Genomic DNA, 27391 nt, shown 5'->3' on the forward strand with positions numbered 1-27391 from the left:
CATGTTTCCCCCAATCACAGCTGCTGGGCGTGGTACAAGGGTTGACTGCCATGCCAGAAGCCCAGACTTCTCAATGGGAGCGAGAGATTGTCTCAGGAACAGCCATATAGGTCAGGGCAAGGTCCATGCACTGAGCAAGGCTCCTAGTCTCACCTGGGGAGGCCACTCTATTAACAGGAGGGGTGCAGACGCTCAGGCCTGGTGGGCTGAAAGGCAGGTCTGGTGAGGTGCAGGCCCAGCAGGACAGAAGGAAGGTCCAGGCCCAGCAGTTGCTTCATCCCCAGTCAACTCCCAGCTCATGGAGGTCAGACAGGCTCCAGCAGGCCTGGCCAAGCCCCAGGAGTTCAGCATTGAATTTCCAGGGAGGAGGGGAGCCCTTTCTTCCCCAGAATAAAAGATGGCCATGGTGGAAAGCTGATAGTATCACAGAGTACACAGCACATTTATTTCATGTGAAAGCAGGGATTTTTAAGCCTTGCACAGTGAGAGGTGTTTTGAGGGTGAATATGTTTGATTCAATGGGGCTAGAGGTGCTAGGGATACATGGTTTACATGTAGTGGTACAATTTACACAAAGTAAATCTGGTACTTCATATCACGAGAAGGAGAACATAGTACTTAATTATCATATGGGTGGAAGAAAATCTGCAGGGACAATTTAAAGTCATTTGCTTAAAGCTAAAATCTCCTTAGCATAGTGTGGGGTATTTCCAGGAATCCCCAGGTGCTTGCTGAGCAAGTTTCTTATCAGGATATGGACAAGCCTTTAATCTTCTCTGAGGGCTATGTGATGCTCCTTAGAGGTTTTCAGGTTCAGGTAGAGAGGGCACCCCACTGAGTAAGGGGATCCACCATTATAGACCAAGCTCAGAGGCTATCACGAAATGTCAGACTTCCACCAGAGTCCCATACACCAGGACTTGCACCCTTAGAATTGTGAGCCAGATTGATTTTCCTTGTTCTGGAAGAACCTACTGAGTTCAATTTTAGACACAGAAATCATCACAACTGAAAGTGTTGTGTTAAAAGAGAGATAATATTTTACGTCATATTGAACTATAAAACAATTAAAAATTTTTCACTGAACATGTTTTACTTTGTACAAATCCGGGAAGACAAAAATGATTATGCCAATGACTTTTTATTTTCCTGAAGTGTGTAGTTCAGAACCAGAAAATGTGCAGGCTGACCCTGAAAATTACACCAGCCTTCTGGTCACATGGGAGAGACCTCGGGTTGTTTATGACACCATGATTGAGAAGTTTGCGGTGCTGTACCAACCACTGGAGGGAAATGACCAAACCAAGCATGAGTTTTTAACAGATGGCTATCAGGACTTGGTAACTATAAGATGAATTACTTTCTGTCTGATAACACTATAGTTTGACTTCCAAGGTAAGAACTTACAAATAATTATGTATTTTTGCCTTTGGTCACTCTAGATTTTGAGTGAAGTTGTTTTCAGGGAACATGGTCGTGATAAATGATGTCAGTGGTTAGGACTAAATGCAAGAAGATCATGACTCGACATTCTGAGAGGTGGACACATGCGGGAAACTTAGACACTGGACATTATTAGTGCACTCCTCCTTTAGAAATGAAGTAATGTAAAGAATAATTAAGTACTCTAAGTAAATCTCACAGTTAGCCTGAGAAGCTTATCTTGTTCACATGGTACACCCTATACTACCACAAGAAGAAAAAGAAAACAAACAGATAAGGGACTTAAAAGTCCTTTGCATTCCATCAGATTCCAGGGTGGCAAATGAAAAGTCGTAACTAGGTCAGAATTTTGAGGACAGACTAAGGTGAAAGGACCTCTTAGCCGTGCGTGTGAATTACAGAAGTTAAAGCTCGGAGTTCTTCCACAGAAGAACATTGTAGTGCTAGACCTGGGCTTAGTCGGGAAGGGTAGGCCCAAAGGTGGTGGGTGCCAACCACCTCATCTGGAAGACGCCACCACACCAGAAAGTCTCTGAGCTCTACATTCAGGCAGCAAGACTGCAGGTCCTGGAAACCAACTTCAATAAAGTGACATTATTAGTATGGTTGATAGCTTATGGGTACAGTAAATGGCTCCTTTTAAATTTATTTGTTTATAATGTAGAGGTAACGATACAGGAGAATTGAGGAATTCATGAGCAAATACTTCATCTCATAATTCATAAAGAAAACATACTGCTTTGTGAGTACACACATGCAAATACACATACATGCGCACACACTTGCATTTGAATGCAGGCATATATAGTTGGGATAAAGAGAATTGTCAATTTTTCACTCAGTAGTCTTCTGATGACATTTTTGTATAATTTGTAATATCTATCTTCTAGGGTGCTATTCTCAATAACTTACTACCTAACATGAGTTACGTTCTTCAAATAGTGGCCATATGCACTAATGGCTTATATGGAAAATACAGTGACCAACTAATAGTTGACATGCCTACTGAGGATGCTGGTGAGTCCTTCCCTGAGATATCCTTCTGATGTCTGAGTAAATGAAGCTATTTTGATTACTGGGTATACGTGTGCTTCCTTCTGACTTTGTTGCTTTTTGGTTTTTTTTTTTTTAAGTTTATATTTTATTACAATTAGGAGTTTCATTATTGCCTTTTCATACCTTCTTGTTTGTGTTGATCCTCTCCTCCTCCACCCTCCCATTGGTCCCGTCCCTACTGGTGTAGCTGCTCTTCTGCTTCCATGTCATGTATGATCTGGTACCTCCACATGCTTAAGACACCCTTCTTCCCTCTCGTGGACTCCCTTTCTAGCTATAGGAACTGTACAAACCTATCCTTATACATGTATGAAAACTAAAATCTAGAATTCACACATTAAAGGGAAATATAGTATTTATCTTCTGGGGTCTGAGTTACTTAGCTTCATGAAGTGTTTTCCAGTTTCACTGCTTTTCCTGCCAATGTCTTTATATATATATGTATATGTATATATATATTTATATATATATATATATAGTGAGTGACTCTAGTTCTGTTGTGTATATGGACCACATTTTCCTCATCCATTAATCTACTGATAGGCATTTAGGCTGGTCCCATTGGCTGTGATTGTCAGTAGTGCAGAAGTAAATAGTCAATAATCCCACCCTCCCTCCCTCTTCTCCCATCTCCCCATTCCTCAGATAAGGGGACCCCCCTCCACCCACCAATCCTAGCTCATCAGTTCACATCAGGATTGCAGGGCAGCCCCACCAGGAGGAAGTGATCAGAAAGTAGGCAACAGAGTCCATGTCAGAGACAGCCCTGTTCCCCTCGCTAGGAAACCCACATGAAGCTTGAGCTAAATGTCTGCTACATCTGCGTAGGGGGCTTAGGTCCAGTCTATGCATGGTCCTTGGTTGGTGCTTCAGTCTCCACATGGCCCTCTGGGCTCTGGTTAGTTGGCTCTGTTGGTCTTGCTGTGGAGGTCCTGGCAGCTCCAGGTCCTTCTACCCTTCTTCCTACTTTTCTACAAGACTCCCTGTGCTTCATCCAATATTTAGTGTGAGTCTCAGCATCTGTTTGGATCAGCTACTGGATGAAGCCTCTCAGAGGACAACTACACTAGGCTCCTCTCTGTGAGCATAGCAGAATATCGTTAATAATGTCAGGGGTTGTCTCACTCCCATGGGGTGGGTCTCAGGTTGGCATTGGTTGGACATTCCCTCAATCTCTGCCCTGTCTCTATCCCTGTACATCTCGTAGGCAAGGTAAATTTGAGTTTGAAAATTTTGTGGGTGGGTTGGTAATCCCTTCCCTTCAATAGTCAGAATGGTTCTCCTCGAGGCAGGTGTGGGGAAAGAAACCAAGCTGGTGAGAACCCATACTCATTATTGACGGGAGTGAAAACTGGAGAAGCCACTGTGGAAATCAATGGGGAGAGTGCTCCTAAACTTAAACATAAAACTGATTTAATATCTTTTTGAACAAAGAGAAAACTTCTTTTATGTTATGTCTGGTTTCTCAAGTAATTTCAGGAAGCTTGGAGTTCTCTATTTAGCAAGACTAATACTGGGCAATCTGTAAATTTATTATTAATATGACTACTTTAACACTTATAAAATAAGAAAAACAAGATCTACTCATGTTTGCAAAAATCATCAAGTGGAAATTGACGAGTGAATTCGAGACTTATTTTAGACTTACTTTTTCAAGACTTGGTTTCATTTGTATTTATTTTCTTTTCAGCCCCCAAAGCATGTAGTAAGTATTCTCTAGGATCATGTCAGGTATTTTCAAATATCTATATAAAGCTTCTCAAAGTTAAATATTTTTCCACTTTTTGTAATTTGATAGGGGGTGATTTTCTCTTTCTTAATATATCTTATTTTTTGCAGAAACAAAAGTTGTTTCTAATTGCATGCACCCTTTCTAAACAATAAGGGAAAATATCTTTGATATTGAACATATGCAATGAATTAATCAAGATATAGGTATAATCTGATGATTTACAAATTTATATAGCTTTCCTTTTATCACTAAAAGGAGTTTTCAAGTATCAGAATTGTGTTGTGTTTGTGTAGCGTTTTGTATGGGTATGCATCGCAATACACGTATTCACATAAATGCATACATACATACATAAATGTGAATGCTCCTCGGCCACTCCATCCTGATTCTAGTTATTAAAGTGTTTATAAGGTTTTCATTTCAGTGACTAGTTATGACATACTATGTTTTATGTACAGACAGGGAAATGCCTTGCTTTCATTGTTTAAAGGCTGTGGCTGTAGTTTAATCTGACATGAGCTCACGTAATGAGTGTTTTTCATTGTGTTATTGTTCTAACTGCCTTTATTTCACTTTTTTTTAAATTGGGTTGTGTCTTACTGACACATTTTAGTATGAATTATATTGGACATATTTGCTTAACTGTTTTAGTTAAATCATTCTCATTTCTGTACATAAAACAGATTCCAAGAAAAACAAGAATGAAGGGCTCACTTTATCCTGCCCTACACTGGCCACTATGCCAAAATTTTCAACTTTTTGAAAATTTTTGTTCTTGTTTTCATTTTGAGATGCTTATTGCATATGAGAATGATCAAATGGATGTCTTCTCTATAACCTACCTCTGAGGGCTTTGCTTTTAGAATGAGTCTACATTGGCACATTGCTAATTGTTGTAGTGTTTTCTCATTTGTACAAAATAATAACCTATACAATTAATTTCTATTTATTCAAAGGATCGGGACACTGTTGAACATTTCTGTGATGGGACAATAGGTTGGACCTACCATTTAATCTTCATGGATGTCATAGTCCCCTAGGCGCTTGAGCTTTGTACAGCATTTGGGGCTTTAGCATAGGGAGGAGTTTGACTGGATAAGTGTGAGAACCCAAGCTAATAAGCATAGTAGGTAAACTGTCCTCTAACTATACCCGTCCAAAGTCTCTGCATCAAGAACCAGTTTTATTTCAAGCGTGAAGTTTTCTTACTAACTATGAAGAAAATTCTAGTTTTCTTAGACTTCTCCTCCTGAGTTTAAGGGCTGAATTTTAATTCACTTACTTACAATTCACATTAGCTAAAATATTATTAGTAGTAAATATGTATCAGCCTGTTGTATAACTGTCCAGTTGGGCAAAATTGTCTAATTAACAAATCTTGTTGTTTTTGTGGCTAATATAGGAATGTATTAAGTTGCCATTTCACTATGCCACTCCTTTTTCTTGGTGATGCTATAATACACATCATTGAATTATTCTGTTGTTATTTACAATAAGATGTTTTCTAAATTCAGTATAGCTTATTGATCTTGTTCAAATGAAACAAAGGTAATTTATAATTACCCTCATGTTTTCATAGATCTCAATATCTGAGGAAAATACAATCTTCTAAATTGGTTCTTTGATGTCCTAATTTGATTCAATTGTGTATTGAAACCAATAATTTTTAAACCTTATCACTTGTGCATCCTAATTTTATTTGCCACAAGATACAATATTACCATCTTGTATTACCATTACTAGAATTCATTATTATTTCAAGCATTATTTTAAAATACAAGCATAAATGCATATAAAGAAAATAATTTAAAAGTTTCAAGGATGCCTTGAGAAATATTTCTCTTAAAAGATTGTTAAGATTGTTTCTCTTAAAAATATTGTTTTAAGAGACATTTTAAGAAGTTATATTTACAGATGAATAATTTGTGACTATCTTTATTTCATTGTAATTAACACAAATATGTTTAATTCTCTTTTTTGATAAAGATTATACAGAGTAGAGGACACTTTTACAGATATGTTTTAAGGCTTTGATAACTATATGTGTCAAATCTAAGCATGTCACAAAATGAATCCTCACACTTTGCTATCCATCCACTGTGTGCTTTGCAGTTTGTCTCTAAATGTCTTGTTGCATCATTGCCTCTGTTGTTCCTCCTCCTGCTTCAGGCCGTGCTACAAAAGTTATGATGTAATTATGTCTTACATTACAGTTTGGGGCAGTTGGAGTCTACATTACTTTTACATTTTGCACTGTGAAACTTACCTTAAAATCATTAAAACTTTACTGTTAAACTTCATCAATGTTGCTTCTTTGTATTATGAAATTGTGTATTAAGGTTCTGATACTCTACTATTGTATTACTTTAAATACACATAAGATCACGTGTGCCCCAAAACCGAGTCTACCACCTGTGTTTGTTCAGCTATTACACAAATGTGAATTGTAAGTATTCACTCAAAATGAAAAAAAAAAGAAAAAATTTAAAAAACAGACACAGACATAAATTCACCATCAGATATTTTCCCAGCCTTTTTGGAACCTATTTTGCTTAAGTGAGGATATTCTGTAAACCAAATAGCTTGTTAACTTCTTTATGTATCATTAATACTCAGATAAATAAAATATTAGTTACTATTTTTTTAAGAAAGTACCAGTAAGGAGAAGTGAATATGAGAACTGTTACTGTTCAGCTCTACCTTGGATGCTGGGGTTTTAACCCTTCATACTCAGATGTGTGGCTTCGGAATCTTGAAAAGAAACACATTTCTAAAATTCTGCTATTTATTACACCCCAGAATTTCTATTAAAACTATGAGTCCAGTTTAAAAGCAGTAACAATCTTCCAGAGAGAGTTTGCCTTTGGCATTGCGAAAGCACCAGCTGCTGAGGTCTCCAGCCCTGAGATTGACATGGGATTGAGAGGGCCACACAGGCTGCTCTAGTACCTAAGACAGTCCAGAGAAAGGCTTGTACTTACAGTGGCAAACAGCAAACTGAAGTACAGCAGCAGTCACCCGTACTCTGAGGTTCCATAGTTGGATTAGTATACACATTTCACCTTGAGGGAATCCTGATCCATGCGGTTAACTAATGCCTACTAGTAAAAGGTAAAATATACCAAGTGCAATACACAGTGGGAATATTGAAATGAAAGGAAGACAACCTTTACCCCAACCCTGACAAAAAGTAAGATAATTAGGTTTTTTTTTTTTCATCAAAAAGATGAAGTTAAACACCCTTAAAAATGAAAAACATCTCCTGAGGCATACAGAAAGGAGTACACAATTGTTGAGATTTTTTAAATAAAAGTGAAAATATATGCCTCATTAAGAAATAATTCATTCTGGTGTGCCCTTATCATTAAAATGGTTCAAAGCAGAGGAGAATATGTGGCTGCTGGGAAGTCTCAGGGAGTGTCTCTTGGACTGAATTCAAACATTACTACACAGGTGGACTTTTCTGCTCCCGCTGCAGCTTTCAGAACAGTAAGCTGAAGGTCATTTCAGGCACTGTGCCCTGTACATTGTTAACTTTCCCCATGTTGGTCTTCATGAAGGTTACAAAGACTCAGGTGTCTGAGGGGATTGAAATTACTTTAACGTGGAACCATTGTGAATAAAGAGAATGAAAATCAGATGTCGGGAAATAATTACATAGGAACAAAATCTGAACAATTGATCTATGTAAAAATTTCCAAACTCTTTTATAGTCAAACTGACTAAGAAAAAAAAATTGTAGAGTTTAATTTAAATCTAGGGGTATTTCAAGTTATGATCTTCACTTTGATAGCACAGAAAATCAGTATAGGTTCGTTAGTTAGCAAGGGTTAATAACAGAAATTTCTAAGCTTTTAAGAGTATTAAGTTTAAATCTTAGGAATTGGGTATATTTATAGACATTATGTAATTTCTCTTCTAAATAGAATCCATGTAACCAACCATAGTTTTTGCTTTTATATTTATAAATAGTTAGGGAGTCTCTGATGATAAAAATGAATTTGTTATAGTTTATATTGAAGGGAAAGTCAAAATAAGATGAATATTTAAGGTCAGTCCAGTTCTGCATGAAATTTCTTTAGAATATGCACTTAGTGTATAAGAGTTAAACACAGAGCAACATCAAGGTGGAGCAGAGCAAAAACTGCCAATGGAGTGAAGCTTCATAAAAGCCTGTACATAGTAAAAAAAATATCACTATAACAATCCCCCAAGCCCTCACTGCCACTGTGCTTATCTGCTTCCAAATAACCCAGACACTTGCCGGAAGCCAAAAAATATCCACCAGCTCCCAGTAATTTGTCAGTGTGCCACATTGCTTTGTGGACAGCAAGAACCAGATCTTTATCTTTCCCACTCAGCCACTGAGCTACATCACTGCACTCTTAGACTGTTCTATCACTTGCCAACAGGTCTTTTTAAACAACAATAAAAATACATTGATTCTGATTGGTTGGAAAATAAAAAGCAGACTTGAATGAATCTGGTTACTGAATTCCTTGCGACAGCGTAAATGTTATTAGCTGAATTTCCCTGGAGAAAATACATATGGCTCTTCCTGTCTAGTTTCCCCTGCGGTCATCCTATGCTGGAGCTCGCTGATGAAAAGCTCTCCCTCCTCCTGCACAGAACACTGTACTGAAATAAGTATAGGCACAAATCAAAAGCATAAGAAAGAAGGTCTGGACCCTTGGTCGGAAGAATTCAGGAAGTAGACTAAACGGGGAAATTAATCCGACCCAAATCCCTAGAAATCCCTGTCATTTTCAGTTCTACTTCTGTCTGCGCTAATGGTGCACGATAAGAAAGTGGACTTGTTTTCACGTTCGGCCTTATCACTGTCATGTCCTTTTTTTTTCCTCCTTAGCTTTGATGGGAGCTGAGGTGGGCTTGGGAAAGACAATTTGAGCAGAAGATACAGATCAATGTAAATGTTGTCACATGCCGTTTGTAGTGCTGTGGATTGGTCCATAGTGTTGAAAACTAAAATTTGACATTATTACTTTGAGATATTTTCAAAGCCAGTAATATTTCAATTTTCTTTTTAACTTTTTCTCTTTCTACCCAAAGATAAGCCTACAAGGCTGCAGGCGTTGAATTAAAATTGTTAACAATATTGTTTTTAACTTTTTAGAACTTGACCTTTTTCCTGAATTAATTGGAACTGAAGAAATAATCAAGGTATCATAGTTATTTTTATATTTAAATGTTTCAAAATTTAAAAGCCTATCTTGAATTGTTGCTTGGATTGTTAGATACTGTTGCATGCATCGCTGTTGGGTGAATTCCTAGGCTTTCTTGTCACATGCCCAGCATGTATGATTTATGACAAACCTGGAGGATGTTTTATTAGTGTAATACCAATAAATTATTATAATGGAAAAGAAGTTAATCAAGTTTACAAATAACTGTAGCTATAAGCTTTAGCTATATTGAAACTCTTTAGCATTCAATTTTTTTCTAGTAATATTTTCATAGTTTTTACTATTGCTACAGTTTATAAGTAGCCAATCACTGATAGGCTCATAATAAGTATGACCAGTTAATAAATGAAATTTTATTTATTTATTTTATTTAAGCTATTCTTATAAAAATATAAGTTAATGAAGTCAGTAATTTTACATATATAATTAGCTCAATGATTTGTATATCTTTTTTACTCCTTTTTTTTTACAGTGGATTTTCTTACTCAAATACTTATTCTACATTTCAACAAGAGTTCACAAGATTTATCTAGAAGTAGCTTTGTATGTGTATATGATCGTGTTCTCATGTGTATAGATAATGCCAAAAATTACTAACAGAACCAAGTCAAAAAAAAAAGGAAAAAATTTGCTGTGTTGCTAAATTCTTTTTATCTGATAAACTGAAGTAATCCCTGGTTCTACTAATTTAATAAATGATGCTATGTTCCATCTCACATGAAATGCAGTATGCAATTACTTTTCATTATAATTGCTGTGATTACAATTTCCTGTTTATTTTTATTCTTAATTAATATTGACACTAAAAAGACCTCAGGACAAGCTTATAAAAGTTGTTTGAAATCTTCCAATGTTAATTACTAGCAAATTTCTATATAAAACTACAGTGTTATATTCTTATAACATTTAGTTGTATGAATAGGCCATAAATTCTAGCAGTATAAGATTAGAGATGCTAAAGGACGTATATAGGTGTGCATTTTCCCATTAATTTATATGTTTTCCTTCTTTCTGTGTCCTACATTCTCTGGTCTATGTGTATTTAAGCTAAGACAGCACATGGTAAAGTGCTCCTTCTCAAACCAGACAGCCTGAAATAGAAAGCCACAGAGAAGGGGGAGTTTAGCCTGAGTGTTTTCAAGCTTGACTCCTATCTAGGGTGAGAAATGTAACAGAGACTAACAGGTTATGAATTTGGAGAACAGCGTTAATAGAATATTGAAAGGAAATATTGAAAGGTTATCCCACAAAAGACCCAAAATTTTCCCTAATCAAAAGTAATTAAAAGTAGCTATGTGTGTATGTATACATATGTGTATATATGTGTATCATCTTAAGTCTCACCAATTACATGTACTGCAAGTACAAGTAGATCTTCTTATTAGAGAAGTAACTTGCATTGTTTTCCAATTATATCTCTATCTACATCTATTACAGTCTATCATGCTATAGTTAAAGGTTCCTCTACAGGAGGAGGGGAAATAACCCAACATTTCTGTCAAGGTTCCAACAAGAAACAGATGTCAGAGGCAAGTGTACTCATTGAAGTTGATTTAATAAAACCCCTACTCAGAGATGTGTGAGAAGGTAAATGGACGTCAAGAGAAGGTTTTCGGGACTATAGCTATTAGAGACTGCTTGCTATACCTACACCTGAAAAGCAGGGAGAAAGTATAGAAACTGTCTCCCAGAAGATGCTGTGACAACCTCTGTGGAGGAACAGAGAATTTTGTGATTAAAAAAAAAAAATAGGTGACAAAGCTCCTGGACAAAATATTCTCACTCTCCTACTTCCTACTTCCTAGCCCAATCGGAAAATAAAGGGAGAACACGTATAGCTCACAGAGAAAGAAAACCTGTAAGAAGGTGTGGTAGAACTTTTTTAAAAAATAATCATTTTCTTGTGAGGAAGGTTATGACCTAGAAGAGAGGAAAGTTATGAAAAACTACAGTATTTATGAGATTTCCCATGGCAGTAGCAGCCAAAGAAGCAGAAGTGAAAACAGAACAGTTTCCACTGCTGTGGAAAAGGAATCAGACATAGGTGGGACTTAAAATGATAGGTCCAGGTACCATGGTTAGGCAGTTTAACTTTACAAATCAGTATGTTTCATCCTATTGAAATTAATGATCATAGCATAAGGTCAGGTCAGAACAGTTATAATGAATGTAGTGCTACTTTGAGATAGACTGAAAATACTTTTCAATCATCCACTATTTACTTCCTAATAACTTCGGATCCTGCACTTCACGTAGGAGTGAATAAGGAAGGCTGGAAATGTATGGATTGCATCTATGAGGATTTTTAAGTCCAAAGTAATAAAATAAAAAGTAGTGTGATGATATATTTAAAAAGAGAAGAAAATTACAGTTCTGCAAGAATCATAAAACTGTTAAAATGCTTGTAGTCATATATATATATATAAAATATATTCTTGAAATGTTGACACAAGGGAATGTGACCTATCAAAATTCAACAAAGCATGGAGAATGGTCAATCATCTCCCTCAGAGTTCAAGAGGTGTCCTATTAAATATCATAACATTTAATATCTACTAGAAAAGAAATCACCTAAAGTATATGTGTATTCTAAGTGTATAGCTCATCTGGGAAAAACAGATGAGCACCACCAGGCTCTCATAAGGTTGTTATGGAAATCTAGACAGTCTATGGAATGTTATGATAAAGTGTGCTAGTGTGGAGCATAGGCAGAGATGAACATTAGTGTTGGGGTGCATAGAAATCATTAGATCATGTATAGCAATACATGACTTATCTTTGAGGAAATTCAGTTCTAAAGAGGGAAGGAAAGGTTAAATGATAATTCAGGTTAAATTAAAGATTTCATTTTATGTTCATTTTTAACAGAAGAGACCTGAAATCACTTAGTCCTGTTAGAATAATCTGGGGACTAGAGAAAAGTCAGGATGCTCAACCATGTTCAGTTTGTAAGGAGACACTGAAAAGTAGAGTCGGTCACAGATGTAGGAATGGGCTTGTGAAGGAAAGGCAGTAGAAGCTCAGGAGGGTAGGGAAGGCTTCCTTGAGTGTCTTCAACGTGAGGACCACATGTGATTTCTGTCTGTTGGCTTCTGTTTTCCCTGGCAAGTGAACAACAGCGCCATCTGCTGAGAATGAGAGAGAGAGAGCAGGAGATGGAAGGCTGGGGGTTAGTGTAGTGACATCAGAGAACTGGGCAGATTCTTAGACTTTTAGCATGGAGGAAGAAGACAGAAATGCCATCTCATTAAGCTGAACATTGGCATTCAGAAAAACCGGGTCAGATCATGAAGCAAAATTTTTGTGGAATTATTTCAGTCCCTTTATATAACCTTAAAATGAAAGCAGTTGTAACTAAACTGACTTCATTTAACTTAATTGCTTTCCTTAGTATAAAATAAAATTTCTAGGATAAGTGCACGTTGAATAGATTCATACTATGAATAGTATAACATAGCACGGCATGGCATGGCATGGAACGGAACAGAATAAAACACAACAGAATGGTGTCCTTTGAGGGTCAGAGGTCATGAAGGTCGAACAAGTGAAAATTCATAGTATAATGCTGGGTAAGATATTTAGACTCCGTTCTTCTCTAATTTCTTTTCATTCAAATTTTGTTTGCATTTTACAGGAGGAAGAATATGGAAAAGACAGTGAGGAAGACACTGGCTTGAACCCCGGCAGAGACAGTGCCACAAACCAAATAAGGAAAAAGGAACCCCAGGTTCCCACCACAACTCACTCCAGTCACATGGGGACTAAATACAATGAAGCCAAGACTAACCGCTCTCCAACGAGAGGAAGTGAATTCTCCGCGAAGAGCCATATTCTCAACACATCTCTGAGTTCCAGTTCCCAACAGGTGGCCGAATTTGATACAGAAAAAGAAATGTCCTTGCCTTCTCAGACTGGAACTGAACGGCCACCATTCAGTGTGGGAGGTACCTCAGCCTCCTTAAACAGCAGATCTAAAAGTCTGTCTGTCTTCCCACAGACGAACTTGTCTGGGACTGCAGAATCCTTGAACACGGTTTCCATGACAGAGTACCCAGAGGTGTCTACTGACATCAGTGAGGAAGAAAACTTACTGACGGATTTCAAGCTCGACGCAGGAGGTGATGATTCTTCGGGTTCCAGTCCTGCAACCTCTGCGGTGCCCTTTTTCCTGGATAATGTATCCCATGGATACGTATCTGCTTCAGAGGTGCCTGAGGCGATCACGTCTGAAGTCCTTAAGCCAGGATCTACAGAAAACGCTTCAGAAGATTCAGCTCCATCCGGTGCAGAAGAATCGCTGAAGGACCCTCCTGTTGATGGGAGTGTGTGGTTTCCTGGCTCCACAGATCTAACAACCCAGTCTGAGCCTGGGTCCGGCAGAGAGGGCTTTCTCCAGGATAACGCCACACACGTACAGACTGAGGAATCTAGGGAGACCACCGAGTCCTTCTCCCCAGACGCCACCATGTCGCAGCGTTCTCCAGTCACAGAGATGGAGATGCCATCGTATTCTACCTTTGCCTACGTCCCGACTGAAGCAACGCCACGTGCTTTCACTCAGCCCTCCAGACCGGTCGATTTGGCTCCCACTACCGACGTGCTCCATCCGCAGACAACTCAGCCGGTGTACAATGGTGAGGCGCCTCTTCAACCTTCCCACAGTAGTGAGGTCTCTCCTCTAGTCACCCCTTTGTTGCTTGACAATCAGACCCTCAACACTCCCCCCGCTGCTTCGAGTAGTGATTCGGCCTTGCATGCTACGCCTGTGTTTCCCAGTGTTGGTGTGTCCTTTGAATCCATCCTGTCTTCCTGTGATGGTGCAGCTCTGCCCCCATTCTCCTCTGCTTCCTTCGGTAGCGAACTGTTTCACCACCCGCACACGGCTTCTCAAACCCCTCCACGAGTTACTTCAGCTGCTGAGAGGGATAAGCTGTCTTTGCATGGTTCTCTGCTGGTGGCTGGGGGTGATTTGCTGTTAGAGCCCAGCCTGGTTCAGTATTCTGATATGCTGTCGTATCAGGCCACTACTCACGCTGCCTCGGACGCGCTGGAATCTGGTAGTGAATCTGCTGTCCTTTATAAAACGCCCATGGTTTCTCAAGCTGAGTCTCCCAGCAGTGATGTCATTATGCATGCCTATTCTTCGGGGCCTGAACCTTCTCATGCCTTCGAGGGGTCCCGCCACGTGCTCACTGTTCCTTACCGTTCTGTAATACCTGTGCATGATTCTGTCGATGTATCTGACCAGGGGTCCCTCCTTATCACTCCTAGCCATATATCAGTGCCTGGGTCCTCATTTATCACTCCAACTGCATCGTTGCTGCAGCCTCCTCCTGCCCTCTCTGGCGATGGAGAGTGGTCGGGAGCCTCCTCTGATAACGAATTGTTTTTACCTGACACAGATGGGCTGAGAACTCTTAACGTTTCTTCGCCTGTCTCTGTAGCTGAATTTACATACACGACATCTGTGTTCGGTGGTGATGATATTAAGCCGCTTTCTAAAAGTGAAATAATGCATGGAAATGAGACTGAACTGAAAATGTCTTCTTTCAGTGAGATGGCATACCCTTCTAAAAGCACATTCGTGCCAAAGATGTCTGATGTGGTAAATAAGTGGAGTGCGTCTTTACGAGAAACCTCTGTTTCTATTTCTAGCATAAAGGGCATGCTCCCCGAGTCACTTGCTAACCCCATCACTGAGGTTTTTTATCATGAGAGTAGTCAAGCTTCAGAATTTAACTCCCCAGTTCAACCCACACACTCTGTGTCTCAAGCGTTTGGTGACACTTGGCTTACCCCTGGGCTTGGCACAAACGCAGAGCCAGCATTGTCTGACCCTGCTTCTAGTCAAGTGTTACACCCTTCAACGCAGCCCTTGCTCTATGCGGCCACATCTCCTTTTAACACTAAAGTACTGCTGCAACCTTCCTTTCGGGCTTCTGATGTTGACACCTTGCTTAAAACTGCTCTTCCGTCTGTGCCTAGTGATCCAGTGTTGGCTGAAACCCCCAAGGTTGAACAAAGTAGCTCTTCCACATTGCAACCCATGGCATCAGAGTCTGCTTCAAGTGAAGACACGCTGCACTTTACATCTGTGCCAGTTCTCGAGGCATCACCTGCTAATGCGCGCTCCACTTCACTTCAAGGTTTAACGGTTCCTTACACAAGTGAGAAACATTTTGAACAAGGTTTGCCTAAAAGCGAAAGTCCCCAGAAAGTGCTGCCGTCTTTATACAGTAATGATGAGTTGTTCCAAACTGCACATCTGGACACTAGCCAGGCCTATCCTCCGAAAGCCAGGCAAGCATTTGCTACTCCCGTTGTAGCAATTGACGAACCACGAAATACACTTATAGACAAGCTTGTGTATTCTGAGGAAATTGTCATGCTCACTGAAAGTTCTATTACAGATAAGGTACTTGCTGGTACCCTCACGGCTGTTTCTGATGTGCTTGTAGCTACTGACCATTCCATCCCATTAGGAAGTGGGCCCGTTTCCATTACAACTCTTTCTCCCAACAGAGATGATTCTGTGACCACAGCCGAGTTGGTTCTTCCTTCTCAAGCTACTTCTAAGCTGGCTCATAGTGCCCGAGCTGATGCTGAATTAGTGGGAGGTAGTGAAGACGGTGATGATTATGGTGATGATGACTATGATGACGTAGATAGCGATCACTTTCCCCTGAATAAGTGTATGTCATGTGCACCCTATAGAGAATCACAGGAAAAGGTAACAGATGACTCAGACACCCAGGAAAACAGCCTTGTGGATCAGAGGGACCCAATTTCACATTTGCTACCTGAGAATGCAGAAGGAGAGAATGGAGACACAGGTGTAACTAGCACGGACAAAAGTCCTGATAAATCACCACCAACATTTACGCTTCCCCAGAAACGCAATGATGGAAAGGAGGACAGTGACGTCCTGCTGGGCAGTGCTGTCCTGCCTCTCACCCCAGAATCTAAAGCATGGGCAGTTTTGACAAGTGATGAAGAGAGTGGGTCAGGGCAAGGCACCTCAGAGAGCCTTAACGATAATGAGACTTCCACAGATTTCAGTTTCCCAGATGCTGATGGTGCCCTGGAAGCAGATGACACAGGCATAGCTCCTGGATCTCCACGGCCCTCCGTGCCATCTGTTACCAGTGGGCACTCAGGAGCATCCAACAGTTCAGAGGCAGGTTAGTTATGAGCTAAGGGAGAGGATGATATGTGCTGATTTTATTGCTGTGAAAGTAAAATCCAAGAATCGTGGAAGAAAAGGATTCTGGTACGCCAACAGATCTTCGCTTCCTAGTCAGAACGTTCAACCATCTGTAGCTCTCGTGAATATGATTTTACTCATGATTTCAAATGAATATCCAACGTATTTTGCTCCTTGATGTAGTTATCTTCAAAATACAGTTTTTGTGCATTGTTACTAATTCTTATTCTACAGGATCCCTTTTGTGTGTACAATCAATTATGTATGCATAACACACCATTAATATATTACAACACAGTGTGCTGTGTTGAGACAGTTTAAATGTTCATTCTTGTATCCTAGAGCAAGTTTTAATCTAATTCTATTGGATTTAAAAATCTCAGTAATATGCTATAAGCACCTGTTCACCAATGTAAACTAAGGAGACACTTCACATGTCCCCATCGGCTTGGAGAGATTTCAAAAAGAATTGCAAGGCTAGGATTTGATAGTTAAGGAAGGTTTTTATGAACATAATAATGTTTTAAAACTATCTTTATTTGAGCTTCTTTCTGTTGCCTAAAGAGGGCAGTATAAACCAGCAAAATACACTCCACTTTGTGTTTGTTACAATATTTGTCATACCGACTTAAATACTGGACATGAATATGCATAGTATGTATAGGTATTGTGTGACAAGATGTAAAAACAAAAGCCTAGAGCCTTTTCTATAGAGGGCAGTTCATTGTTAATATATTTCATGCAAATCGGCTTGTTAGCCAGATGTTTCTTGGAGCAGATTGCAAAATACAATACAGATGTGTGCTCAAAATGTCAATGGTGACAAAACTCAAGTTTAATTCCATTAAGTGTATGAAAAACTAGGTTATTCAACTGAATTCATGGCAAGAACTTATAATTTGCTTGGATTAAACAACAAGAAATTTCTTAATTAACAGTGAAGGTATTTAAATCTTAGTGAGCCAAAATATAAGCTAATGTATAATGTAATGTTGGATAGTAACTGCCCAGAATTTAATATTCAAAATTCAGGGTATAGAGCCAATCTCATTAAAATATATTTTCTTTTTGTTATTTTCATCTTACACATTAGTTGTATATTCTTTATTATGGCAGCAATTAAGAGATTATATATTTAGCTAGGGAAGATTCTTTCTTCTGGACTCTGACTCGACATCCATTTAACACTGTATTTCAGCTTCAATGTATAAACTGGTGTGTGAGAGGGAATAATGAGCCCACGGGTCGCGGTGGTCGCGGTGTTGTTACAGACGTGCATTGTTATCCGTCCTCAATTGTAGTTCTTGTTTTCCTTACATTCTTGTTTGAAAGGGAAAGATCATGAGTCAATCTATTTTCCTTTCTTGCAAGCTTATGCTCTAATGGGAGGGCCATACACATACAGACATAGCAAAGCACTGCATCTAGAATTATTGAAGAAAGCAGTTTCTCTTACATGTACTAATTAGATTTATTTAGTGCTTAAGAGTAAGTCCCCCACTAATGAAGACAAAGCAATATGAATATAACATCCATCTTCAGAAAATAATATATAATTAATGAAAGAAATTTTTTTACCTATTTTTAAAACTATATCTGTAAAACTAATACAAAGCCAGTCTTATCCAATCCTTGACTATTCCTTAGGCTGAAGCTTATCATTTATGGTACTTCTAAATTTTAGAAAAATTCATATGATGTTTCTTAAAATAATTTAAATAGGGTAAATATAAATATGTGAGTAAACACAGACTAACTAAGATACTTTATCTAGGTCATATAAAGAGTCAATGCAAAACTAATCCTGGCAATGTATTATTAGTGTCTGTCTCTTAGAACATGCTTACATGATTGAGAACAATAAAATATATATTATGGTTAAATGTTCACACCAAAGTTATGCTGTTTTATTCTCAGCCCTTTAAAATGTTAATTTTATTCTTTATTGCTTAATTGCACTACTGTTATTTAAATAACCCATCTACTAAGCTTTATCAAACCACACAAATCAGTCTCAAATAAATGGGAATAATTGTTACTCTCAATAGCATACAAAGCATCTGGCAGACTGTTCGTACTTTGATCAGGTGTGCCATCCAGTACAACATGCCTAGTTTTCAATAAGATGTAAATACTAATAGGTTCATTTTAACTAGTCAGTGACAGAGCTGAAGATCACATCTCCCAGAGAACTTATGAGAAAAGTCCATGGAGAAGAAAGAGAGAAAGAGAGAAAGAAAGAAAGAAAGAAAGAAAGAAAGAAAGAAAGAAAGAAAGAAAGAAAGAAAGAAAGAAAGAAATGAAGGAAGAAAGAAAGAAGATAGATGTAAATACAGATAGTTGATAGATAAATGATAGATGATTGATTGATGATAGTATGTGTTTATAATGCATGCATACAACTGTAGAGTTCATTTGTATTCTTTCAAGATACACGTTTTCTTCATAAATTACATGCATGATCTGACATATTTCATGTGTGTATATACATGTGCATAAGCTGTATGCTTAGTTATAACACACTCATACATATATAATTATATATGTTATATTTCAATGAATCTGTGTGGGCTTAAATTTATGTAAACTTCATTAACTCATACTTTCTGTTCTTAAACTTGAACGTGGGCCTGATTCAGACAGTGAATTAGTGAGGTCTTGGTGGGGTCCCAAACTTGCATTCTTAAAAAAGTTACAAGTGATTCTGTTGTTCCTGTTCTGTGAATTACAGTTTGGAACTGATGATATGGATAAGAATATTAACCACCATTTGTAATTTCGGGACACCAAAGGCTTTTCACAGCAGGTTACTTCATTTATTCCCCCATTCTTTCCATTTAGGTAATAGTTATAATAGGAAAACTGTGAAGAAAGCCATGGGAAAAGCAAGATGCTATTCTAAATGTTATAAACACATTTCATTGTATTTATTATCAGATTATTTATGGGTCTACATCAGTCTCCAGAGAGTATATAATAACCAGAGCATATGGATAACCTAATTAAAACATCAAAACTTTAGTTTTCTCACAGAAACATCAACTACAAATATTGGTTGGTTTGTGGTATTTTACTATATCTAGACATATTTATAGTTTTATCATTTTAGACACACCTTTGAATTCCATACTTTTTAGCAAATACACCTATGACTATCAGCTCCTGGGAAATATGGGTGTTATCATGTTTCTTTGGTATATTTTCTAAATTAAGGGATCCAGTGCTCAACCCTGTGCCCTCAACTCTAGCTACAGAAGGAAGCTGTTATATGAAACTACAGTTAGACATGAAGTTATGTCATGTGTGTGCATTTACAGGAGCTTCAAGTTTTCCAAATTTTAAAGGGTAACATATACTTGAAATTACATTTTTGGGTATCTTGTCAGTGAAGCAGTTAGTAAAAAATATAAATTGTATCAAGTGGCGGAATTCTGAGGACTTTGATAGGACCTTCAGTGTAGCTCCCTAAGCACCTGTTCAGGACAGCAGGCAGGGTCAGGTAGAGTCGGAAGAGCTTTCTACCAAGCTGCCTTCACAGGAGATGGAAAGAATCGAGGCTGTTTACCCACATTCACAGTTCTGCAGTTGTTCTTGACAACCTGGAAGGATGACTTTGTTTCATTGACTTTCTTAAGAATTCTTGTGACATCATTAAGTACCTGATCGGACATAAAAACAGTGTCTCACCAACTTTTACATTAGTTCAAGGATTATCTTCAGAGTTTTTCAGTCCACACATGTATTTGAAAGCAATTTATTAGATACGTGTATTTTTTAAGTTCACATGAAGTAATTTTTTGGGAGAAAACAGAAAACAAGAATTTGAAAACAGATCTGATCAAAACATATAATATGCTTGCATGAAATTCTCACTGTAAATACAAACAATATAACTTTGAAAATATAACATTTAAAAAACAACCTATGCTTAAAATTGAAAATTTGCTTGATTGAAAAGTCATTATCAATTTTTTGTTATTCCTTGACAAATTAAAAGGTTAAAATAAATACATCCAAATAATTTTAGGGCATCAAGGTTACATATAATGGTTTAGTAAATAACACTGTGTTTTCTTGACCTTTATTTTTAACAGTAATTTTCTAAATGTTGATACTCCAGTTTTTCTTTGAACAATTTTTTTTCCAACCAGTAATGGTTCCAGATCCTGCTAAAACAACCCACCTCCGATGATTTGTCTGTTTCTTTAAAAATAGCTCTAACGTCTTCTTTTAATTTTTGAACTTTATTTTACTTAAACTGATATCTAGACAACCTTTGCCTCGTAGAGTCGTACTGAAAGGTGAGTAGCAACAATGCAGGCTGCACTTGATCAGTTGGAAAATGCCATGTCATGTCTTTGCCTTCACCTTAAATCTCAACTCTCTCCATTTTCTCCGACTGCAGAGGCCAGTAATAGTAGCCATGAGTCTCGTATTGGTCTAGCTGAGGGTTTGGAGTCTGAGAAGAAGGCGGTTGTGCCCCTTGTGATCGTGTCCGCCCTGACTTTTATGTGTCTAGTGGTTCTTGTTGGTATTCTCATCTATTGGAGGTAAGTTGAGCGTTTTGGAAATGTGCATTATTAAAGCTCAGACTTCTGCCTATCTTTAATCCGAAAGAGCTCCAAATCCTATTCCAAAGTATTTTTACAGTAAAGCTGTCATTAATGTATTCATCTGCAAACAAGGTAAACTTATGAATCTAAAGGTTGATGTTTGTTTTCTGTGTAGGAGTGAAGAGCAGTAGAAAAACTTGGACTTTAGTTAATATTTATTAAGGTGTCTCAACAGCTTAATTAATTAATTAATTAGTGGAATTAAATTAACATTCAAACATCATCATAACATTTACCATAAAGAATAAGTATTTTTATCAACTGTTATAAATACAAACATTAATATTTAGGAAAACAGTGTTATATGAAAAACTATTTAAATGAATTTTTAAGATGCATATCAAATATGTACAGTATGGAAAAATCATAGCATAGACATCTACAAAAGTAAAAATGAAGCAACTAAAATATACAGATATGGGAAGTGACTTATTAAGATGCAAAGGCATTTAAAACTCTTTATAATTGGCTTTGAAGAGGAAATACACCTTCACTCTATTCTCTAATCCTTCAAAATCTTTAAAAGACCAGGACAATTCCTGTATAAGCTTCCTTCCTGTACCAAGCAGAACAGACAACTAAATCATTAATTTGCTAAGGACACAACACAAGTCAACAAAACTCTTTCTTGGAAAACACGAACTTGATAATGATGATATGAAAATTGCCTTAGTAATTTATGCTGTTGTTCTAGAGGAGAATTGTGTTCAGGAGGTCTACAATTAACTTCTTTCATTTAAACAGCAGTATTCTATAAGCTCAAATCATTGCTCTTTAATTGTTATCTCAAAATGTTTTTTTTTCTCAGTCTAATTATTAACTGTTTCCCATGTATCTGGTTAATAACTGTGTCAACTACTGTTGGGAAATATGAAAACAGTAAATTTTAAATAGGCATCATTGCTTTTAAGAAACTTATGCTTGCTGAGAAAAAAATTCTTTTCTATGAAAAACTTTAAATATCACACAAACATATATGCGTAGTGGCTGAAATCTAATGCGGAATGATCAGAGAACAGGATACGTTAAGAAGCCAGTACTGGCAGAGTTTAAGTGTCAAACAAAATGTTGGGCTGGACCTGCATGTGATTCCAGAATTAGGGATGAAAATGAAGGCATTCCAGGAAGGCAGACAAGGGCAGGAGGTCCAGGAAGCTGAGTGAACTGAACTGAACACATTCAAGTCAGTGAGGATTCAAGCTCGTCTTCCTATGTTGCTCTCGCTGTTGTTGATTCATTCCTCTCTCTCCCACTAAACTTGTTGCCCAAAATTTTGAACACATTTTTATAGTCCGTTTGTTCACTTTGCTCATTTTTTTGTCTCATCTAATTTTCCCTGCAAGATGAAATGTGTGGATAAGTGAGAATTTGTTTTAGACAAATTTAACAAAAGGTGAAAAATATAACAAACTGTATCTCACATTAACTAGTGCTAATGTTAAACTCTAATAAAATGACAGATGACTTATACATAAATGAAATAATTAGAATAAGTTTCATAATGTCTACTAATGGTTCTCAGCTATCTTGTGCAGATTTAAAATTCATTGTGTATAATGAGCATACCGTGCTACACCATGAGAAATGTGAGACCTTTGTTAGTGTGGATTATCCAATATCTATTGTCAGGAAAAACAGATAAAATTTTCAAAACCATTTGACCCTCACCAGTAAGATGTCTCTCTTTTCGTCGCAAAAACTATTTCACGTACCTTGAATACAGGTTGCAGTGAAAAGATGAACACTTAGCCAGTTTTGTGTATGGGTTTTGTCTATTAACTGTGCTGGTAGAAATGGCCACACTTTGCTGAACGCTTTCAAAGTCCATTAAATGCTGTTAGATATCCATATTACTCATGCCTGCATGAAATTTACTCACTAGAAAAAAAATAACTTTTAGGTTGATTGTAAAACACTGGGGGTGTGGTGAATTGTGCCAAATAATGATAGTCTCTTGTTGAGGATTTGTGTGAATTATCCACATTCCAATGTAGATGTATTTATGAATAATAAATTTCATCAGCCAAGGTGGCTGCATTTTTTATTTGTGAAAGCCACAGGCAATGGGAAGGGAGAATTGGCTATCACAGAGGAAGTGGTCCAGGTTGAGGGCAGTAGCAAAAGGAACATACTAAAAGGAAGGTTGTTTTTTGTTTTGTTTTGTTTTGTTTTGTTTATTCAGTTATTTCATACCTTCGGGGACATGAGTGCACAAATCCTTTTCGGTTTTTTAAAAATTTGATCATTTCCATTTTGTTTTATTTTTCAAGTGTGTGTGCACATATATTTGCATGTGTGTGAGCTTATGTATGTGTGTGGGTATGCATGCAGGTGTGTTTATATACATATGTGGGGAGGCGTGAGGTTCATTTTTGCAGTCTTCCCCAATCTCCTTCCCTCAAAGGTGGAGTCAAAGTTGAACCCAGATCGTGCTGAAACCATGTCTCCCAGCTCAGCTGGTCTGACTTCACAGCTTGCATTGGGGATTTCCAAATCTCTGCCTTCCAGAGTTCTGGGATTACGTACAGGCTGCCAGGCCTACCTGGCTTTTATGTAGATTTTAGATATCTAAATTCCAGTCCTTTCACTTGAGTGGCAAGTGCTTTACCAGTGGGGCCATTTCCCCAGTCCACAGTTCTTATATCTGAATTGAAGCTTTTTTCATGTGTACCACATACATGTCCTTCACCATTATCCAATTCACATTTTTTTTTCTGTTCTGTGTATAGACTTCTTAAGTGCAGAGTAACATCTTCTAAAGTATTAGTGTTTGGTTTTGATGAAACCCACTTCATCGTGTCTGTTGTTGCTTATGTTTAAGAATGCAGATACCAGCCTGAGGTCTTAAGGACTCACCTCATGAATTCACTCCTGAAAATATTGCACAGATGAATGGTTCACACTCCCTGACTTGAAAGTTTGTTCCAGAGCTAGAGGATCAAGAGTAGTTCTGGCACCAAGAATAAACAAATGGGGCTGTGCAGTAAAATGGAGAGCCCAGAAATAATTTATGTTCTTGATCAAGTTTTCAACAGTAGTCCCAAGTCCATCTCATGAACAGAGAATAGCATTTTAGCAAATGGAACCAGGGAATAGGAGATGCTTAAGATGGACCTTTTCTTCATAATACACACACACACACACACACACACACACACACACACACACACAAACAAACTCAAAGAAGATCAGAGAGGCCTGAAAGAAGGATCAACAGGCACTGAGTTCAATCCTGGAATCCACGTTATTGAAAAGAGAGAACTAACTCTCATTATTTGTCCTCTGACCTCCACATACATGTTGCTCCCTGAATATGCATGCAAAATAAGTGAATAATAAGTGAAAAAAAAAAGTTAAAAAGATTATAGACCTAAATGTGGGAGGCAAAGCCATAAAGTTCTTTTAAAATATTTAAATGTGTTTCTAATATCATTTTTAGCAAAAAATTAACCTCAAAATGGTACCATGAGTCATCTCCTTTGTCTGATTGACCTAAGTGTCTACCTGTGCTTTGAAGAGACACTGAGAGAACACAGTTTAGCAGAAAGATAAAACAAATTATAGATGGTAAAAGCTGAGCCCCTTCCCCAGGGTCACCTCTTGTTTATTAGTTAGTCTTGGTTATGTCTCTTCTGACCTGTGGGTATTTCCTCTATTCTGCGTTGGGAGATGCCTGTAAAACCATCTGTAAGTGTGCCGTGAGACTTTCGTTAGGTGGTCTGTGAGTGAACACTTCTGAATGGTGTTTTGTATTTGCGTGAGGACTCTGAAAAGGGATATAATTACACATTTCCAGCTTTTAATTCTAAATACTGTGAAAGAAAGGTGTAAATTAAATAATCAGATTACCATTGATTGATGGGACCTATGTCTACAAGTTTAAAGCAGTCATCACTTTTTTCAGCACAGCGGAGTGATAATTAGCAGGAGACACAGTTATCAACACTTAGCACATAGACGTGAAGACGCTCACTGCTTGTTCGGAACAGATGGAATATAGAGCCATAGGCTTGTCATACGTTAGGTAATATTATGCCTTGAAATTGTTTTCCAGATGTTTTTAAGGTATAATTTACATGAGCCACACCAGAAGTTTAAAAGAGGCAAAGCTACTTCTGAGGGGAAGATTTGTATAAAGTCCTTTTTAAATGAAGAAAAAAAATACAGAAAGAAAATTAGAGCGTTTTGAAAGAGTTGGACCATGAGAAATATCAACATTCTGTGAGGCGAAACAGCACATCATCAAAAGTAGTGTAGGACAGGTCATTCCATAGGTAGAGCTGTTGTCCATGAGGAAAAGTGAGGGTAAGACGTGTGAACTCCTTCTTGATCTTAAATACATATTTGGGGTCCGTGGAGCCAACTGAGGACTCTGAAGATAGGCTTCCCGGTACATGCTACCTTCAAGTAGAATGTCGCTTTCCACACAAGACTGCACTGGAAAGCCTACCTAAACGACTACGCAATTTTATTTCTTTCCTCATACAATCTTTTGGGTATGGTTTATAGGAATTTTGGGAAGATGAATGTCAAATATCATCACTGGGCCACTTATCTTCAAAAAAATAGTGGAGATTTCATTACATATTTGAATCTAGCAGAATTGGTATTAACCAAATTTCTATCACACACATTAGCAACATGGCAAATTACAAGGTCAATGTTTTCATTTACGTTTTTATATTCTGTTAAATGCTTTCTTCTTCTCCTCCTCCTCTCAGTTACCAGCACATTCTCTGTTCACCTGTTTAACCATCTATACCTATATATTCCATCTGTCTCTTTCAAACAGTTGAAACTTCAAGTTGCCTTACTTGAGGATCAGACAACAGAATCTAGCATGCATCTGAATGACATATAGTTGGTAGGATTTATTTACTCTTACAAATCCATCTAATTCACCACTGAGTACACCATTACATTCTTGTTACTGGGGTTGGGTTTATGTGAAATCAAAAGACATAGCCCTCCCTTGCAAAAAATGTTATAAAGATAAAGCAAAGAACAACTATATTATAAAACAATTATCCTAAAAATCAATTATTTAATGAATTAAAATACTATAATGCCCAGAAACTCAAGACCACTTTTGAACTCAATAGCTATTTTTTAAAGCAGCCTTTTATAGATATATTAAAGTGAAAATTTATGTCAGGTACAATGAATACAGGCTCTGAGGCTTTAGAGTCCATTTAGGAGATGAAAGTTATCCCACAGAGCAGATACCTCTGAACTGTCCTGGAGGAAGACAGGACAGTGTTTGCCTGAACTACTGATGAGTAAAACACTCTGGTCTCAAGGATAATCATGGTTAAAGCAAGCAGGAGAGATACTAGTTGTTAAGAACAAGGCAATCTCAAGCCCCAGCTATGTACGCAGATTATCAGGCTATAAATGTCAAGTTAGAAAGGGAGAAAAAGAAAGACCACAGATTAATAGGCTTATGTGTTGAAACTTCATGGGTTGCATAATCTAAAAACTATATAAAAATATGAACTAGGACCAGTAGGCAAATCTAGTAGAGACTTAGAGTCACTCATGGGGACTCTCACTAGCACAGTTTCTTTTTCATGGGCCTGGGTTTTTTCCAACTTTCCTGTTCCTCATCTGACTACAGATTCAGCTTTCCAAGGTAAAACTGGTCTCCGGGTATCTTTGACACTTGATTCCTTATCCACACATCTTCTGATACTGCCTCTCTCTAGAAAATACTGTACTGTCCTCTCAGGTGTGCTTTTCCAAGGGCTTATACTCTGGGGGCCAAGTGCTGTGTCTTGCTATAAACATTGTTGCTCTATGTTTTCTTCTCTCTTGACATTAAAGTGACAAAGTAAGTTATAAATACACAATTTTACACTACATTCATTGAAAAAGTGTCTTGGGTACCTATAGATCATGTTGGCACTGATGAATAACATTGTAGTAATTAACCATTGTGCATGATTGGCTTATTTTTCGTAGAGGAGACTGTAAATGTAAAAACAAAACAATAGTGCATAAGTAATGGAAGGTTCTTAAGATGACTCAGCCCTTTTTGTCTTTACCATTCCAACAAAGGAGTTTATATTCAGCAGAAACTGCACTTTAAATTTTGAATTTGATTTATTCCCCCTGGACTCACTATTCTCTTGAGTTGCTG

At 37.6% G+C, this 27391-nt stretch overlaps 1 protein-coding gene across 5 annotated transcripts in view; it reads left to right on the plus strand.

Annotated features, from left to right (window-relative positions):
- The window catches only part of Ptprz1 (protein tyrosine phosphatase receptor type Z1), a 176399-nt gene that overhangs the window by 109607 nt on the left and 39401 nt on the right, over positions 1-27391 (plus strand). For 2 of the 5 annotated variants that reach the window (XM_021656742.2, XM_021656743.2), the window contains exons 9-13: positions 1156-1340; positions 2334-2460; positions 9366-9412; positions 13070-16616; positions 21045-21189. In XM_021656742.2, the coding sequence (XP_021512417.1) occupies positions 1156-1340; positions 2334-2460; positions 9366-9412; positions 13070-16616; positions 21045-21189 (4051 nt within the window). The remainder of the gene's footprint in view (positions 1-1155; positions 1341-2333; positions 2461-9365; positions 9413-13069; positions 16617-21044; positions 21190-27391) is intronic. The other 3 variants (XM_021656744.2, XM_021656745.2, XM_060373873.1) reach the window with 2 other exon arrangements.

The sequence above is a fragment of the Meriones unguiculatus genome, chromosome 21 (assembly GCF_030254825.1).
Source record: "Meriones unguiculatus strain TT.TT164.6M chromosome 21, Bangor_MerUng_6.1, whole genome shotgun sequence".
NCBI classification, from domain to species: Eukaryota; Metazoa; Chordata; class Mammalia; order Rodentia; family Muridae; genus Meriones; species Meriones unguiculatus.